Source organism: Camelus ferus, chromosome 13 (assembly GCF_009834535.1).
Source record: "Camelus ferus isolate YT-003-E chromosome 13, BCGSAC_Cfer_1.0, whole genome shotgun sequence".
Classification (NCBI taxonomy): domain Eukaryota; kingdom Metazoa; phylum Chordata; class Mammalia; order Artiodactyla; family Camelidae; genus Camelus; species Camelus ferus.
The window spans coordinates 39,581,022-39,597,914 of record NC_045708.1 but is presented as its reverse complement, the minus strand read 5'-3'; the positions used below and the strand labels follow the sequence as shown (position 1 = coordinate 39,597,914).

The 16,893-nt window shown below is 46.7% G+C and overlaps 1 protein-coding gene and 1 pseudogene across 1 annotated transcript in view; one reads left to right on the top strand and one right to left on the bottom strand.

The window, feature by feature from the left end:
• The first annotated feature begins 1,725 nt into the window (after positions 1-1,725).
• The window catches only part of DHCR24 (24-dehydrocholesterol reductase), a 31,380-nt gene continuing 16,212 nt past the window's right edge, over positions 1,726-16,893 (top strand). The window contains exons 1-5 of the mRNA XM_006180121.3: positions 1,726-1,956; positions 5,194-5,349; positions 11,079-11,184; positions 12,042-12,160; positions 13,970-14,233. Coding sequence (XP_006180183.1) covers positions 1,726-1,956; positions 5,194-5,349; positions 11,079-11,184; positions 12,042-12,160; positions 13,970-14,233 — 876 coding nt within the window. The remainder of the gene's footprint in view (positions 1,957-5,193; positions 5,350-11,078; positions 11,185-12,041; positions 12,161-13,969; positions 14,234-16,893) is intronic.
• LOC102513812 lies at positions 9,270-10,147 on the bottom strand (annotated as a pseudogene).

The following is a 16,893-nucleotide window of genomic DNA, read 5'->3' as shown; positions in this document are numbered from 1 at the left end:
CACATTTTAGAAAGTAAATAAAGCAAGTGAAATCTATTTTAATCCTATATTTTATTTAACTCAGTATATCAACATATTATTTCAACATGTGATCAGTGTCAAAATAATTAATGAGATATTTTGCATTCTATGTTTCGTACTAAGTCTTTGAAATCCAGTTTGTGTTTTACACTCTAAGTACATCTCAGTTTGGATTAGCCAAACCAGCAGCTAGTAGCTACTGGATAAGAGAGTACAGGCCTATCTGGATGACTCATTTTTGAAGCCCAGTGCAAACAGCCTATCACTATTTGAGCTTTGATCATTACTGACTGTTTGATCTTCTGCCTACATTCTTCATTCTTTCATTGGTCAGCAAAGTGCCATACATGTAGTTTTAGAGGGGGCCTGGAGCTGGCTTCAAGGACCTGCAATGTTTGCTCTAGGAAAGGAATGAGAAACGACATTCTGGATGGGTCACCTTGGGCAAAGGCCTGAAATGAGGGATAGTGGGGTCAGCTTGGGCAAAGGCCTGAAATGAGGAAAACAGTGCCTGTTAGGGCAAAAAAGACAGACAGGAAAGGGGGGAGGTAGGCAAGGCCAGTGAAGGGCCTGGCAAGTCACGTTTGGCTTCTAAAATAAGTCTTCTACACTTGCTAAAATTCCATAAAAGGCAACCGTATCTCTACCTTATTGAGATAGAATCCAAACGACGCTGCATTTAAGCTTTCGCTGGTAACAGTCGTGCTCCTCTGGACTGACTGCTCCGTGAAGGCAGCGCCATCTGTTTTGTGCACCACCTGTCCCAGGTCCTGCAACATTGCCTGGCAGTGGGCTCTAGAGGTTTGCGGAGTTCCTTCAGCCCTTCCCCCCAGACCTCCTCTCCCCCTCGGCAGGGCGGGAGAGAGGGAAAGGCGCCAGCCCTAGCCTAGCTAGGCAGCCTGGTCCTAGCCTAGCCTAGCTTCAAAAACCCTCTGGAGTTCAGAGGCAGGTCTTCACCTTCTGGGATGTTTCCTCACCTATAAATTGGGGCTCACAACACTCACTACCCGCCGCCCTGGACTGCTGTGTAACTCAAGTGAATTTACAAAAAGTTCCTCAAAAAATGAAAAGGTGCACTTTGTGGACTTGAGGGCAGAATGACATAACTTGCCGAGGTCAAGGACGGGTTTCCATCCTTCCTGGCCAAAATGGGTATCCTCGGCCAAGCTGCAGGGTGATTGACGCAGGGAGTAGGGTGCCCCAACTCGACCCCTCGGGACGTAACCGAAAATGTGACTGCTTAACGGGCCTCTGGAGGAGGTGCCACTTAAGGATATGGTGAGAAGGTGGCAGAGCGGCCGTTGGCGGAGGGGCGACTCCTCAGTCCCAAGGGCCATGACACCCGAATCCCGCAGCCGCGGGCGCAGCAGAGCGCGGTACACCCCGCCAACCCCCAAGTCCCAGGCCACCCCCACCCCGCGCGCTGGCGAGGAGAAGAGGGTGGAGCGGCCTGACTCCCACAGCCAATAAAAGCAGCGGGTTCCTGGTCCGATCCCTGGCGAGGCTCGCCATTGGTCGCCACCCGGGTCTCGGCCCACCGAACCTTTGCGACCCGAGCCAATCGCGAGGAGGCGAAGCATTCCTCTGGCTCCCGGGGAGCGGGCAGCTGGCGGCAGTGAGCTCAGGCCAGTGCAGAGCGGGTGGCCGTGACAGGCGACGCAAGCTGACATCCCCTCCCCTGTGCGGCGCGCCGCCGGCTCCACCATGGAACCCGCCGTGTCGCTGGCCGTGTGCGCGCTCCTCTTCCTGCTCTGGATCCGCGTGAAGGGGCTGGAGTTCGTGCTCATCCACCAGCGCTGGGTGTTCGTGTGCCTCTTCCTCCTGCCGCTCTCGCTCATCTTCGACATCTACTACTATGTGCGCGCCTGGGTGGTGTTCAAGCTCAGCAGCGCGCCGCGGCTGCACGAGCAGCGTGTGCGGGACATCCAGAAGCAGGTGAGCGGCGCCGGGTGGGGCGAGAGCCAGGAGCAAAGTGGTGCACCGCGCGGGGGAGCCAGGGCTTCACCGAGGAGGTCTGGTGTGGACGGGATTTGAAGTAAACATGTGGTAGTGGGGGCTTCCGGAGAGGGAACAGAGTAAGCAAAGGGGTTGAACAGAACCTTGCTCCGACGTTTATGGAGTGCCTACTATGTGCAGAGTACGTGCGGGTACCTGGAGGCATGTAAAGAATCGTAAGATGGGGTAGGTAAGCCTTGCCCAGGTAGCTCTCACCGGGCCCAAGCAATTTCAAGGGGAGGGGTGGCTTCAAGGAGGTGCAGCTGGCACTAGAGACTGGGAAGTAGGGAGAATGACTGGGGGAAGGTGTGAGCGGAAGAGACGAGGAGGAAGGTCGGAAAGTCAGTTTGAAGCTAGATTGGGAGGGGCCTTCAATTTAAAGTTTACTCTGTAGCAACAAGCAGCTTTCCACGTGTTGAGAATAGAGGACTAAAGTGGGAAGGCAGCACCAGGCCAGGGTGGGCAGCCTCGCAGATCCTGAGCTAGGCGCTCGCTCTTGACAAGGCAGTGTCCACCTCCCAGGAACTCTGTATGTCTTCCCTGTGTCAGTGCCCACAGAGCCAGCACCTCTGCTGCTACTCACAGTGAGCCTTCTACTCCACCGCTGGCTTGGGCATCAGGTCTAGGCAGTTTCTTGGCTCCCTCTGCCTCTCCTTATATTCCTCGCTTACTGGCATCATATTGCAAAGAGCTTCTGTTTCTTGCAGCCACGCTTGCCCCAGATGTGGCAGCCTCCATTCTCTGTTTGTTGCTGGCCAGGTGCTGCAGGCAAGATCATGAAGATGGATGTGGAGAAACATCCCTGTGAGGGTTAGACCTTTGGCCAGAAGGGAGTAGGCAGCGTCTGAAAGTGCTTTACTCTGGCTTTCGTGGGCTTTGCTGGTCACAGTCACAGATCCAGAGGCCTGCCTACCTTCCCTCCTAAATGCACCCTCTTTCCCAACTCTTTCCATGTGTTCAGATTCTCCGTTACCTGCTTGTCTCTCAAGAGTGTGAGCTCCTTGAAGGCAGAGACTGTTGTCTGACTCAATTCTGCCCCAGAGGGCCTGGGTCAGAGCAGCTCAGTGAGCACTTAGGAACCTAAGCTAAACCTGAGGGCTCACTATGGACAGGAAGATGGGGGCTCTGCCAGTCCAGCCCACTGCCCCAGACCTTCCACATGCCTCACCCCAGGCCACTGATGTCCATTATTTCTAATCCTCACAGCAACCCTGGTAGGTCTTATACCTGCGGTACAGATGGGAAATATTGAGGCTCAAACTGTAAGTCACACTGCCCAAGATGACAGAGCTAGTCGATGGGGCTGGAACCCAGATCAGCTTGATTTCAGAGCCAGAACGCTCATGTTTCTTCTTTCCCAACCTTTTCCATTCCACCCTGGAGGTCTGTTTCTGTTGCCTCACTTCTGGGGTGTTGTAAGAGCTACCTGACCAGTTGCCCATTTCCTGGCCCCTCCCCATCTCTTTTCTGCCTGCACTTAGTCCTAAGGATGACTCCCCACAGGATTGCCTCGATGTCTAGAATCTTGGCTGGCTCCTGTCAGGATCCAGCTGAACCAATGCTTCAGGCTTGATGGCATCCACATTCACTTCACATGCCCCCTACCTTCCGGGCTGCATGCAGCTCTCCCAATCCATTCCCCATACCTCTGCGCTTGTTTTAAGCCATGGGACTGCAGAGCTGGGCAGGGGCAAGGTCTGCTTGGTCATGGAATTCCACCTGCCATCCCTTCACCCCCTACTCACAGGAATCCCTTCCTCAACATCTCCCCTCTGCTTGAATGCCTCTACTTCATATGGCACCCTGGCCTCTCCAGAAGGCGGGAGGTTCTTCCCCTTGTTCCACTGTTTGCCTGACCAGCTTCAGTGCATCCTCTTCCAGGACTCTTGCTTGCAAGTGATAGAAACTCAACTCAAACTGGCTTGAGCAAAAAGGGACTTTATTGACCCAGGTCATTTACTCAGGCATGCCTGGATCCAGGATCTGTCTCCATCTTTCCACCATCTGCCATCTCTTGGCTCTGCTTTCCTCTGAGTTGACTTCATTCTCAGGGAGGCTGTCTCCCTACAGAGGCCCCAGCAGTTTCTGGCTTACATCCAGTGAGCCTAGCAACCCCAGTAAAGTGAGAGGGCCTCTCCTGGAATCAGTCTTATTGGCTTGACTTGGATCAGAGGCCCATACCTGAACCGGTCACTGTGGCCAGGAGGATGGAGTCAGACCTCAGTCATATGTCCACCTCCTGAGGCAGAGGGAGAATCAGCGTCACCTGGACCAAAGGAAGATGGGAGTGTCAGAGCAGAGGCAGAGGAAATTGGTGGTCGTAGGTCACAGGAACAGATACTCACCTCCTTGCCCTTGTCCATCTCACGCCTCCTCCCATGTTCCTTGTCATCTCCTGGGCCATTTGTTCTCTGTGCTTTGTGCTCTGGTCACTTACAGCGGAGGTTTTGCAAAAGTTCCTTCTTCCATTGGCTTGGTGGGCCTCCTCTGCCCATTCTCTCCCCGCTCCGAGTGATACGAGTTAACACACACAAACGCTTAGCACAGGGTTTGGGACATCATAAGCCTCAGTAAGTGTTAGCTGTTATTCTGCTGACTATTTATATGTGCCCACTTACCCTTCCAGGCCTGAGGTCGGATAGCCCTGGATGTGAATCTGGGCTCTACCCTTCCCTGGTTATTTGACTCTGAGTTATTTTGCCTTTAAGATTCTTCACCTGCAAAAGGAGGCTGGTCATCCCAACCCTCTGGAGTTGTGAGCATGAAATAAGACAATGTTTAACAGGTGCCTGGCACAGTGGAGGCAGCTAGTAAATGCTTATCATTTGTATGGTTGCTGTTATTACCATTACATAACCTATTCTAAAATTTCCAGTTAGAATTAATGTTTCCCAAGTACTTTGATCCTGTCTTCTTGCTCTTCCTTTCTTCTGCTTCATGATGTGGCATCACCTTGGCTCTTCTGTCAGCTTCACTAGCCAGGGAGAATCCAGAGGATAAGGCCAGTGGGCCTTTCATCATCTTGCTCCTCCCAGTGCCTGGATGGACTCAGGGCCTTGGTAAATGTCTGCTGACAAGCAAAGGCATCATTCCTAGCTCCCTCGCCTGAGACCAGGGCTGTGAGCTGCTGCGGGGATCCCTGGCGGGGCTAGCTCAGTCTCTGTCTCGTGGCTGCAGGTACGGGAATGGAAGGAGCAGGGCAGCAAGACCTTCATGTGCACAGGACGCCCTGGCTGGCTCACTGTCTCACTGCGGGTTGGAAAGTACAAGAAGACACACAAAAACATCATGATCAACCTGATGGACATTCTAGAGGTGGACACCAAGAAACAGGTGAGAGTGGCATGGTTCCCTGGCTCTGGGAGTACATGGGGGCACTGCCCCTACTGCAGATGGCTCACCAGGAGATGATTTTACCCAAGGGCATCCCAGGGTGGGCAGGACCAAGGCCCCTGGTCATCAAAGAAGGCTTTGCCCACCATTGCCTTCCTCTAGAGCCTCACAGCTTTGGAAGAGATTGGTCATAGCCCCATCTCACAGGTGGACAAACCGAGAGCTCAGGGATTCTTTGATTGTCTGCAGTTCCACAGGAAGACAGGTGGGGAAATGATGGACAAAAATGAGAGACAAAAGGGAACCTATTTACCCCTTCCCAGTAAGGAGGTATGCTGGTAAAAATAGGGCTGTGGAGGTGGCTCAGAGTGTGGGCCTTGTTCCAAGTTTTCTGGGGACCCACTTGTTAATAGCCTTAGATGTGTGCATACTCTTTGGCCTGTCTGATAATTCTACTTCTTGAAACCTGGCTCAAAAAAAAGGAAGCAAACTTAAATCAAAGAAAGCAAACTTAAATCAAAGAAAGAATACAGAGGGGTTGTATCACAGATTTACTTTTAGTCAGAGACAAAACAATATGCAATAATAGGGAGTTGTTAAATATGGTCTATCCACATGATGGCATTTTGTTTTGAAGTCTTGGCCAAGTTACTTAATTTCCCTGTGCCTTTTTTTTTTTTCTTAACCATGTTATTAACATTCTTGACATACAGTAAACTGCACATAAAGTGTATAATTGATAATAAATTTTGATACATATCTGCACCTGTAAAACCATTACCACTGTCAAGATAACCATCACCCCAGAAGTTTCTTCATGCCATTTTTTAATCCCTCCCTCAGGCTCCTCCCTGCCTCTTCCCCCCACATTCCTAATTTGATTCAGTTGTTGTCAGAAAGCATAATTCATATGATTAGAATGCTTTTCAACTTATTGAGGCTTACTTTATAGCCCAGAATATGGTTGACTTGGTAAATGTTCCTTGTGCTTTAAAAAAAAAAGTGTGTATTTTGCTGTCTTGGGGTGATGTGTACTATAAGCATCAATTAAGGCAAGTTGGTTGATGGTGTTGTTCAAGCCTTCTGTATCCTTATGAATTTTCTCTCTGCTTATTCTATCAGTTATTGAAAGAATATTGAAATCTCTGCCTGTCACTGGATTTGTTTATATCTCTTGCACTTCCTTCAGTTTTTGCTTTGTACCATTCGAAGCTCTGTTATTAGGTATATAAACGTTTAGGGGTTTTATGTTCTCTTGATTAATTCATCCCTTTATCATTATAAAATGACCTTTTTTATTCCTAGTTACAGTCTTTGCTGGGAAATCTACTTTGATATTAATACAGGCACTCTTTCGACTAAGTGGCAGCATGGTGTATCTTTCTCCATCCTTTTCCTTTTAAACTATTTGTATCTTTATATTTGAAGTGTGTTCCTTGTAGGCAGCATATAATTAGGTCTTGTTTTCTTATCCTATCTGACAATTTCTGCCTTTTAATTCGGATTTAAGACCACTTACCTTGAATGTTATTATTGACAAGTTTCAGTTTAAATCTGTTCTCCTTGCTCTTTATTTTCTATTTGTCCCATTTGTTCTTTGTTCCTTTTTTTTTTTTTATGTCTTCTTTTGGACTACTGAATAATTTTGGAGTCTATTTTAGCTTGTTTATTGACTGACTAAAGTCCTTTGCTGTTTTAGCAGTTGTTTAAAGATTTATGACGTACACTTATAACAGTCTACCTTCAAGTCATAGTATCCCATTTCAGGTATAGGATAAGACTCTTACAATAACATGCTTCCATTTCTCTCCTCCCCACCTTTGTGCTATTGTTGTCATCCCTTCACTTTTATATATGTTATAAATTCCACACTACATTATTATTATTAATAGTTATCTTTTAAAGACATTTAATAAGAAAAACCTCATGTACTTACCCATGCAATTACCATTTCTTCATTCCGCTGTGTAGATCTGTATTTCCATCTGTTTCATATTCCTTCTGCCTGAAGAACCTCCTTTGACATTTCTTGTATGGTGATTTTGCTGGTGATGAATCTTTCAGTCGTTGTATGTCAGAAAACATTTATTTTGCCTTCATGTCTTTTCCAATTTGTGTTGTGGTAAGATACGTGTAACAATTACCATCTTACCCACCTTTAAGTGTGCAGCTCAGTGGTATTAAATACATGCGTATTGTCATTCAGCAATTACCATCACCATATAACTCTTGTTATCTTATAAAACTGAAACTATCCCATTAAATGATAACTCCCCATTCTCCCCTCCACCGAGACCCTGGCAACCACTTTTTGTTTCTATGATTTTTCACTACTCCAAGTACGTCATACGGGTAGAATCATACAGCATTTGTCTTTCTGTGACTGATTTATTCCACTTAGCATAATGTCCTCAAGGTTCATCCATGTTGTAGCATGTGTCAGAATTTCCTTCCTTTTTAAGGCTGAATAATATTCCTTTGTATGTATGTACCACATTTGCTTATTCATTAATTCATCCATGGACACTTGGGTTACTTCTATGTTTTAGCTATTGTGAACAATGCTGCTATGAACACAGTGTACAAATATCTTTTCGAGACCTTGCTTTCAGTTATTTTGGGTATATACCCAGAATTGGAATTGTTAGATCACATGTTACTTCCATTTTTAATTTTTTGAGGAACAGCCATATTGGCTTCTAAGTGGCTATACCATTTTAGATCCCCACCAACAGTGCACAGGGGTTTTAATTTCTCCACATTCTCACCAACACTTGTTATTTTCTGGATTTAAAAAAAATTTTTTTTTTAATAAACCATTCTAGTGGGTATGAGGTTGCCTTCAGTTTTGAAAGATACTTTCAACGGGTATGGAATCCCCAGTTGACAGTTTTTTTTCCTTCCTTCGGTGCTTTAAAGATGCTTCACTATCTTGCTTGCATTATTTCTAATAAGAAATCTCTCATCCTTATCTTTGTTCCTCTGTGTGTAACATGTCTTTTTTCTTGAGGTGCTTTTAAGATTTTCTCCTTTTAACTAGTTTTGAGCAATTATGATGATATGCTGTGGTATAGTGTTCTGTATAATTCTTGTTCTTGGGAGTCATATAATTTTTCATCAAATTTGAAAATTTGGGATCATTATTTCTTCAAATATTTTTTCTGTTCCCCTCCTCTCTCTCCTTTGAGGACTGCTGTTACACATGCATTAGGCCACTTGAAATTGTTCCACACCTCAGCTCACTGATACACTGATCATTAATTTTTTTTCTACGTATGCTTCATTTTGAATAGTTTCTTTGCTGTGTATTTAAATTCACTACACTTTTTCCACAGTGTCTAATGTGCCGTCAATCCCAACCAGTGTGTTTTTCATCTCTGACGTAGTGATTTTCATTTCTAGAAGTTTGATTTGGATCTTTTTAGTGTCTTTTAAATGTCTTTGCCTAACTTTTTGAACATAGGGAATACAGTAACAATTATTTTAATGTCCTTGTGCGCTGAGTTTAATATCTATGTCTATGGGTCTGTTTTATCAAAACAGATTGATTGACTTTTTTCTCCACGTTATGGGTTGAATCTTCCCGCCTCTATTCATGCCTGGTAAACTTTGATTGGATTCTAGACATCAGGAATTTTACCTTGTTGGGTGCTGGATATTTTTTCTTAAGAGGGAGAGGTAATTAGGTTTATTTATTTATTTACTTTTTTTTTTAATGGAGGTACTGGGAATTGAACCCAGGACCTCCTGCATGCTAAGCATGTGCTCTAGCACTAAGCCATATCCTCCCCCTGGTTGCTGCATATTTTTGTATCCCTGTAAATCTTCCTGCAGTTTCTTCTGACGTAGAGCTGAGTTAATGGAAAATAGTTTGATCCTGTTAGGTCTTTTTTTTTCAGCCCTGTAAGAATAAGCTTTTATTAAAATCTTTACATACTTTTGCATTATGAAGGGGTGTCAGGAAAAATACAACATAGTTCCTAAGAGAAAATGTATTAAGGACCCTATTTTACTGTTGTCTAGAGCTTGCCATCCAAAAATTCTCCAATCACTGACCTCCAATTACTTAAGAAAAAGTAATCAACTAAAGTCACGGGGGTCTCTAGTTACCCCAGAAACCAAACCTGTACACTAACAGATCACAACAGAAATTAACAGAACAAGGCTTTTCACTTTTTTACTCAACAATGCTTCCTTTTTTTTATTTAGCTTTCTGAGTCTGGGCTTGTGCTTTCAACAAATTGACAATGATTTTCTGTTCCTCAATCAGGAAAGCACGCTTGATCCTGTCACCGACACATGCAGCACACAAGGAGCCACCATGAGCCCGGCCGACGTGTTTTTTGTTTTAGACAGTCTCTTAAGAACTTTAGGTGTCACAGCACGAACTCCTCGAAGTCGGCCTGGGCACACGCCACATCCGGATTTTCGTGCTTTCCCAACTTTCTTGTTATAAAAGTTACACAATTCTATTACCAGGGGTTCGGGACAGCCTAGTTTTGTTAAGAGGCTGTATTGCAAGACAGCCTATGAAAGTATGTCAAACGCTGGATCATTCTGAATGTCTCTAGATACTGTCATTGGAAGAGGAAAAAGGAAGGGAGGAGCGGTCATGATTTTTCAAGTGGGGCCAGGGCAGCGTGTGATCTAGGCACAATTATTCCCTGCTACTGCAGCAGGACCATTCTGAGTCATTACATTACCCAGTGCCCTGTGAATCATGAGCTTTTCCCAGCTGGCTTGTTCCCTGCCCTGTTTGAGCCCCTGGCGCTGTTACCTGTTATCCTTTCCAGGGGCTCTTCCCAGTCACCCCAGCCTCAGGTAGTTTCCTCATGTGTAGACACTGAGCAGTACTCAGTTGAATACTCAACAGACACCCTTTGCAGCACTTCAGAGTTTTCTCTCTGGAAAGTTCTCCCCTCGCCAGTACTTTGTCCTGCAAAGTCTATTCACCTTGATCTTCTGGGATCTCAACTCAGAGTCCACTGGGCTCCCCTTCCCTGCACTGCCTAACTCCAGGCAGTTAGCCGGGGCGTCCAAAGAGCTCACCTTGCTTATTTCCTGTCTCTCAGTAATCATTAACTTCGTTGCCTGAGGTCCACTGTATTGAAAACTCCTGTCTCATATATTTTGTCTTTTTTTTTCCTCCAGGTAGCAGGGTAAATCTGATTCTTTTTGCTCCATCTTGGCTAGAAGCAAAGTCCACATATCCATTAAAAATCATATTTTCCAAGAACATTTAATGGCAACGGATGATGATCATAGCACAGTGTTAAATTCTAAAAAGAGAGAAAAGTGTGTGTAATGTGTGTGTTGTATTAAAACATAAAAAAATTGCAATATAGGTCTGCATAGAAAAAGACTGAAAGTAGATATACTCCGGTATTAATATTGGTAACTTGGGAAAACTTGGATGGATGATTTTTGTCTTCTTCATATGCGGTTTCTTCCAAATAAATGAGTATTTCTTCTTCCAGAAAAAAAATAAACTAAGTATTAAGTGTAAAGATATTTGAAAGGACAAGATTAAATACTAGCAAACCCAGTGCCAGAAACCCCAGTCACTGTAATTAAAGGCGGTGGAATGTTCTAGAAAGAGTCTATAATGTAGGAATCCATGTGTTGATTTTTTTGGGAAGCTTTGGGGCAACACCTTCTGCAGAGAGAAGCCCCCTGGCAGCCTCCTTACAGCCTCCTGTGACCCAGGGTCTCTCTTCTTGTGTCAACAGATTGTCCGCGTGGAGCCCTTGGTGACCATGGGTCAGGTGACCGCTCTGCTGACCTCCATTGGCTGGACTCTGCCTGTGTTGCCGGAACTGGATGACCTTACAGTGGGTGAGGACTCAGACAGTCCTAACATCAGAGCTGAGGGCCCACCTTCCGTCAGGCTCAGGAGTTGCCACTGTTCCATCTGTGACAGAAGTCACCCTGAGTCTGCTCACCCAGCTCCAAAGCCAGGGTGCTCATTGCCTGCCAGTCCATTTCTAAATGTTTTCAGACAGCGTTTTTCTTTTCTTTTTTTTGAGGAGGTGGGTGGGTAATTAGGTTTATTTATTATTTTTTAGAGGAGGTACTGGGAATTGAACCCAGAACCTCATCCGTGCTAAGCATGCGGGGTACCACTTGAGCTATACCCTCCCCGACGGGGCAGCACTTTTCAATCTCTGGTTTGAACCTGCTTCCCTGTAATTTTGTACCCATTGCTCCAGGTCAGCCTCATGAAACACACAGAATAAGTCTAGTCTCTCTCTCCTTCTACAAGGTTCCAGGTCCCCAAGCCTTTTCTTCTTTAGGGGAGAAACCTACAGGTCCTTTAACTGTTCCCATGGGCCACAGCTTCTCCCCCCCACACACAACCCCACCCAACCCCCTTTCATCAAGGTCCCTGTGAATATACACAGGTTTCTATGTTGGATCTAGGCCAGAGGTGATGGAGTGAGTGCCCTTGCTGGGGTCTCGTATCCTTCCCCCACCTCTGTGGAAGCCCTCATGCTCATATCTGAGCCCCTCCTCTTCTCTCCTGCTCTCCACATCCACAGAGATGGGAAATCTCCCCTAAGTTCTGCCCACCTGTCATGCCTCCCGCATGCTCTGAGCTTCCCCAGCTCCTGCAAGGTGCCCTTTACCCAGCCCTCCCCTGACTCTTCCCCTCTACCCCCAGCTCTGCCTGGCTAATGCACATGTCTCTGCAGGGGGGTTGATCATGGGCACGGGCATCGAGTCTTCATCGCACAAGTATGGCCTGTTCCAACACATCTGCACAGCCTACGAGCTGGTCCTGGCCGATGGCAGCTTTGTCCGATGCACACCGGTGAGTTCAGAGATTGGGGAATGTCCCCACCAGCCTGCCCTGGACATTAAGGACCCCGAGAGGTGGCTCCCCTGGGGGTGCTTCATTTCAAATACATCTGTCCAGTCTGGATCTGTATCCATAACAATAACAAAGATTTTTATAGCCTCTGATATGTGCTCAGACACTGTTACAAATGCTTCATATATATTAAGGCATTTAATCCTTCAACAGCTTTGTGAGGTGAACACTATTCTTAGCCATATTTTACAGAGCTAGGAAACTAAAGTACAGAGAGGTTAATAAACTTGCCCAAGATCACACACACAGCTGGGATTCAACGACCTTAGCCATTCATGACACCACACTGCCTCAAAGCCAGGCCCAAGCATCAACGCTCTGTGTCAGATGTTGTGAGGTGTAACCAAAAGCAATAAGAGAGGCTGGTTTGGAGAAATAAAAGGCAGTTCCACTGCCTAAAGTGAGATATAGACAGTTAAGAAGCAGGACAGGGTTGAAACTTCAAATAAACTCACATCTTTCTGAGTGTATCTAAGGGGCCTCTAGGGTAGGAGGGACAGTGTGACCCTTAAAAGTGAATGTTTTAGAGAGCCACCAGAGTTGGCTGGCTTCACAGAATAGAGTCCAGGGCAGGACTCCAAGCTTAAGAGCTCTGGTCTGGACAAGACAGACCTCTTCCAGGATTCACACTAATTCAGCACGTTTCTTTAAACACTCGCCTGGGCCCTGCCATCTAACCTACTCATTACCAGCAGAGAAAGGAGGCAAACGATCATGAATTAGTCCAATTTCCTTATCGTCAGGACGAGAAAGTAGATGCCATGTGTTAAGCTCCTAGCACAGATTTGGGCATGTGGCAGATGCCCGGTTTTTACTGCTACTGGCTGACAATGTGATTAGGTGGTGGCCCAGAAGGGGATTGGTTGGCCCACTTCTGCTGTTCCAGACTTCTGCCAGTCTATCCCCGGCCCCCTGCCCCGCTGCACCCCACCACACCCACACCAAAGGCATTCAGCATGAGCAGAGACCACACAGGCCTGTCCTCTCCGTGCAGCCCGGACAAGGCTGGACTTCTTCACAAGGAGCTCTATTAGAATCAAAGAAGCTGAGTTAGAATAGCTGGATGAAAAGCTGTCCGTCTCCAAGACAAATGCCAAAACAAGAAATGACGTGGTTAGGAGCAGAGTCGCAGAACCAGATGAGGTGTGGCAGGAGGAACGCAGGACTGGGCATTAGGGAATCTTGCCCGAGCCCCAGCATCGCTGCACTGACTTAGGGGAACCATGGGTGGGCCACGTCACCTCTAGGAGTCTCACTTTCTTTACAAGTGCGAATGTTAATGCTCTCCCTGGTCTGGGGGATGGGGTGGAATTTCATAGCTAATCGACCAGGAAAGGCTTTATAAATTTGAGTAGTAGCCCATTTTAAGGTCCCCTGGCCACCTTTATCCTCTTTAGCCTGGCCTGGGACCCCTGGCCCTTAGTCCCTCATTTTGGAACTCTAGGAAGTGCTGGTCCTGGCCTCTTCCTGGATAGCCTGTGGTCCAGGGACTGTGCCCAGGTGGAGGAAAGATGCCCTCTCTGTGATCATCCCTGATACAGAGGGCAGTGTAAGGTCAAATCTCACACTGAAGCTGCAGAGGGAGGACTGAGACCCAAAAAGTAGAGTCTTGAAGGTCCTTGTTGAGGCTGACACAGATAGTGCCAGGACAAGGATTTAGCCCAGGCCCCGGGTTCAGTGCCTTGTTGACAGCGTGCTGCAGTGTAGGGTCTGGGTTCAAACTCAGCATGTGTCCACTCTGCTTCTCAGTCAGAAAACTCAGACCTGTTCTACGCTGTGCCCTGGTCCTGTGGGACTCTGGGCTTCCTGGTGGCCGCCGAGATCCGTATCATCCCTGCCAAGAAGTATGTCAAGTTGCGGTTTGAGCCGGTGTACGGCCTGGAGGCCATCTGTGACAAGTTCACCCGCGAGTCCCAGCGGCTGGAGAACCACTTTGTGGAAGGGCTGCTCTATTCCCTGGATGAGGCTGTCATCATGACGGGAGTCATGACGGACGATATAGAGCCCAGCAAGGTAGGCCAGGAAGGAGGGCCTGGGTGGGCTGGGACTGAGCCTGACCCCTGATCTGCGAGGCTGCAACCAGGGTCAGCCCACCTGGAGTTTGGACAACAGGATCAATAGTCAGTGGTCTTAGGCAGTGACAAAAACATCCATTTACTCTGCCCCTACCACCTGCCAGGTACATGGGCATCTCTCAATAGGCATAGTCTTTGATCCTCCAGCAACCCCATTTTATAGATAAGAAAACCAAGATTCCAAGAAGTCATGTAAACTTCCATGAGATGACAAAACCAAGATTTGAGGAATTGATTTGATGCCTCAGAATCCAGATTGACACCCCTTCAATGTACACTATGTAATTTTTAATAGCCATTTTTTCTCTATTGAGAAAGGATTTGTGTTTATTATGAGAAACTTGGAAAGGGTACAGAAGTAAAAGGGAAAAGACTCCACCTGTATACATGACCCAAGCCAGCACTTGCTAACATGTTTGATAGATTTATTTCCTCTTTTCGATGCATAGATTTTTTTAAAGCTTTTTTAAAAAGAGTATATACAACAATGTTGAGATACATAGAGAAAAAGTTAAAGTGAATCCTTTCACCCAGACTTGCTCCCAGGATGACCACTTGTAACACAGTCTTTGAGGCCTGTGTGTACATATGTGTGTGAGTGAGTGTGTGCATATGCACACACATACACATGCCTTCATTTTATCCCATGGTATCCCGTTGTGGCTGGTAAATAATTGACCTAACTCATTGCTTCCCGATGAGCATTTATGTTGCTTAAAATGTTTTACTCTCACAAATAAGATTGCATTGCAGATTCTCCCACATCTATCCTTGACCTCTTGTAAAAGCATTTCTGTAGGAATGAGTCCCCAAAAAAGAATTTCTGACCCAAGGGTTTGAGCACATTAAATATCAGTAGGTATGGCCAAACGGCCCTCGAGAAATGGGTGCTCTGTCCCCTTCCAGCAACACGACGCCATGTAAGAATGCCTTTCCCCAGACTTCTTGCCAATGCTGGATAGCATCACTCTTTCATTTTTGCCCATCTGATAGGGTTAAAAATAGTAGCTCGTTTTATTTTGCAGTTCTTAGTCACTTTCGAGGTTGAGCATCTCTGCACAATTTTTCGGTTTTTCTGTCTTCAGCTGTGATCAGCCAGTTCAAATTGGTAATTTCTGGTTTAGTGTAATAAGCATTTCCCCATGTTGTTACATTGCCTTCATATTTAATGACTGCAGAAACGTTGCAGGGAGCAAATGCCCTGTCATCTGCTACCCCAGAGTTGTAAATTACAGTTGCATCCAGTTTTTCATTATTTTGATTAATGTAGCAATGGACATCTTTTTGTTTGTAATTTGAATAATACCTTAAAGTAGAATTAGTACATCAAAGAATAGGCACTCTTAAGGCTCTTGATCTATCTCTATATACTTAAAACGTTTTAAAATTGGAAGGGACTCTAAAATCATCTGGTACAATTACCTCTCTAAATAAGGAAATAAATACGAGGCCTCTGGGGGAAAGAGACTCCTCTGAGGACACACAGCAAGCATGGGCAATTTAAATTTGGGTCTCTGACTCCTAGTTCGGTGTTCGTTCCCCTCCACTTCCGCTTCTAGAATTTAGCATCATCTGCAAACATTGATTGAACACCATTCCTTGTGGGCCACCAGTGAGCCCTGGATAGTCGGGGTCCTGGAGCAGGAGTGGGACTGCGGACATCCAGCCCAAATGCCCTGATGCCCCCCTGGCCCTCCCTCCTAGGTCGGGCCAGGTCAGTCAGCATGTCACCCTGCATCTCATCACCTGGCAAGGAATGTCTAGTCCAGAGGTTTTCTGACTTCTCAGAAACATTCCCCTAGATGAAGCCCGTGGCAATAAGCTGAGGGCAGCAAAAGTCATCTCTCTGATGTATTAGGTTCTGCCTAAGGTTATAATTGGGCAGAGGGGGTTGTACAGCTCTTAAAATGTTTGAACACTCTGACCAATTCCCTTATTTCTGAAGAAGATATGGTCTTACACAGAGCACACCTGGTATCCATGGCAGACGGGCCAGGCCTCCGGCCACAGACTCTTGCAGACTCCCCATGAGCAAGACCCTGATGCCGGGCAGGAGCAGGGCTGGGAGGAGAATGGTAGATGTTTTAGACGTGTTCATATTTCATCTGAGGAGTGTTTTGTCTAAAACTGCTGCTCAGGAATTTGTCTCTGCACGTCAGCCACTGTCTGGTGGGAGGCTCACTGTGCCCCTGGGAGGAGGCAGCCCACCTGCATTTTACAGGGGAGGCCCAGAGACAGGAATTGGCTTACTATCTCAGTGCTAGGGCTGGAACTGGAACTCATGCCACTGCCTGGCCGCCCTGGCTGACATGTGCCCCAAGCGAGATGCACCACCTTGGGTTCTTTATCGTATCTTGGGCTTCTCTGGCACAGAGTTCCTGATGAGTCAATGAGCACCATGTGCCTCCAAACCTCGGTCTCATCATGCAGCTGGTGCCACTGCCAGGTATGTGGCCAGGCCCACCTGGGGAAAGGGCAGGTTGCTCTGCTCCCATTGGGCCTGACTTTCCTGTGCATGAGCAGGTGGTGACTTTTGCCCTGCCCCACACTATCTACACTCAGACTGACTTGGACAAACAGACTCTCTAGCCTGTTTCC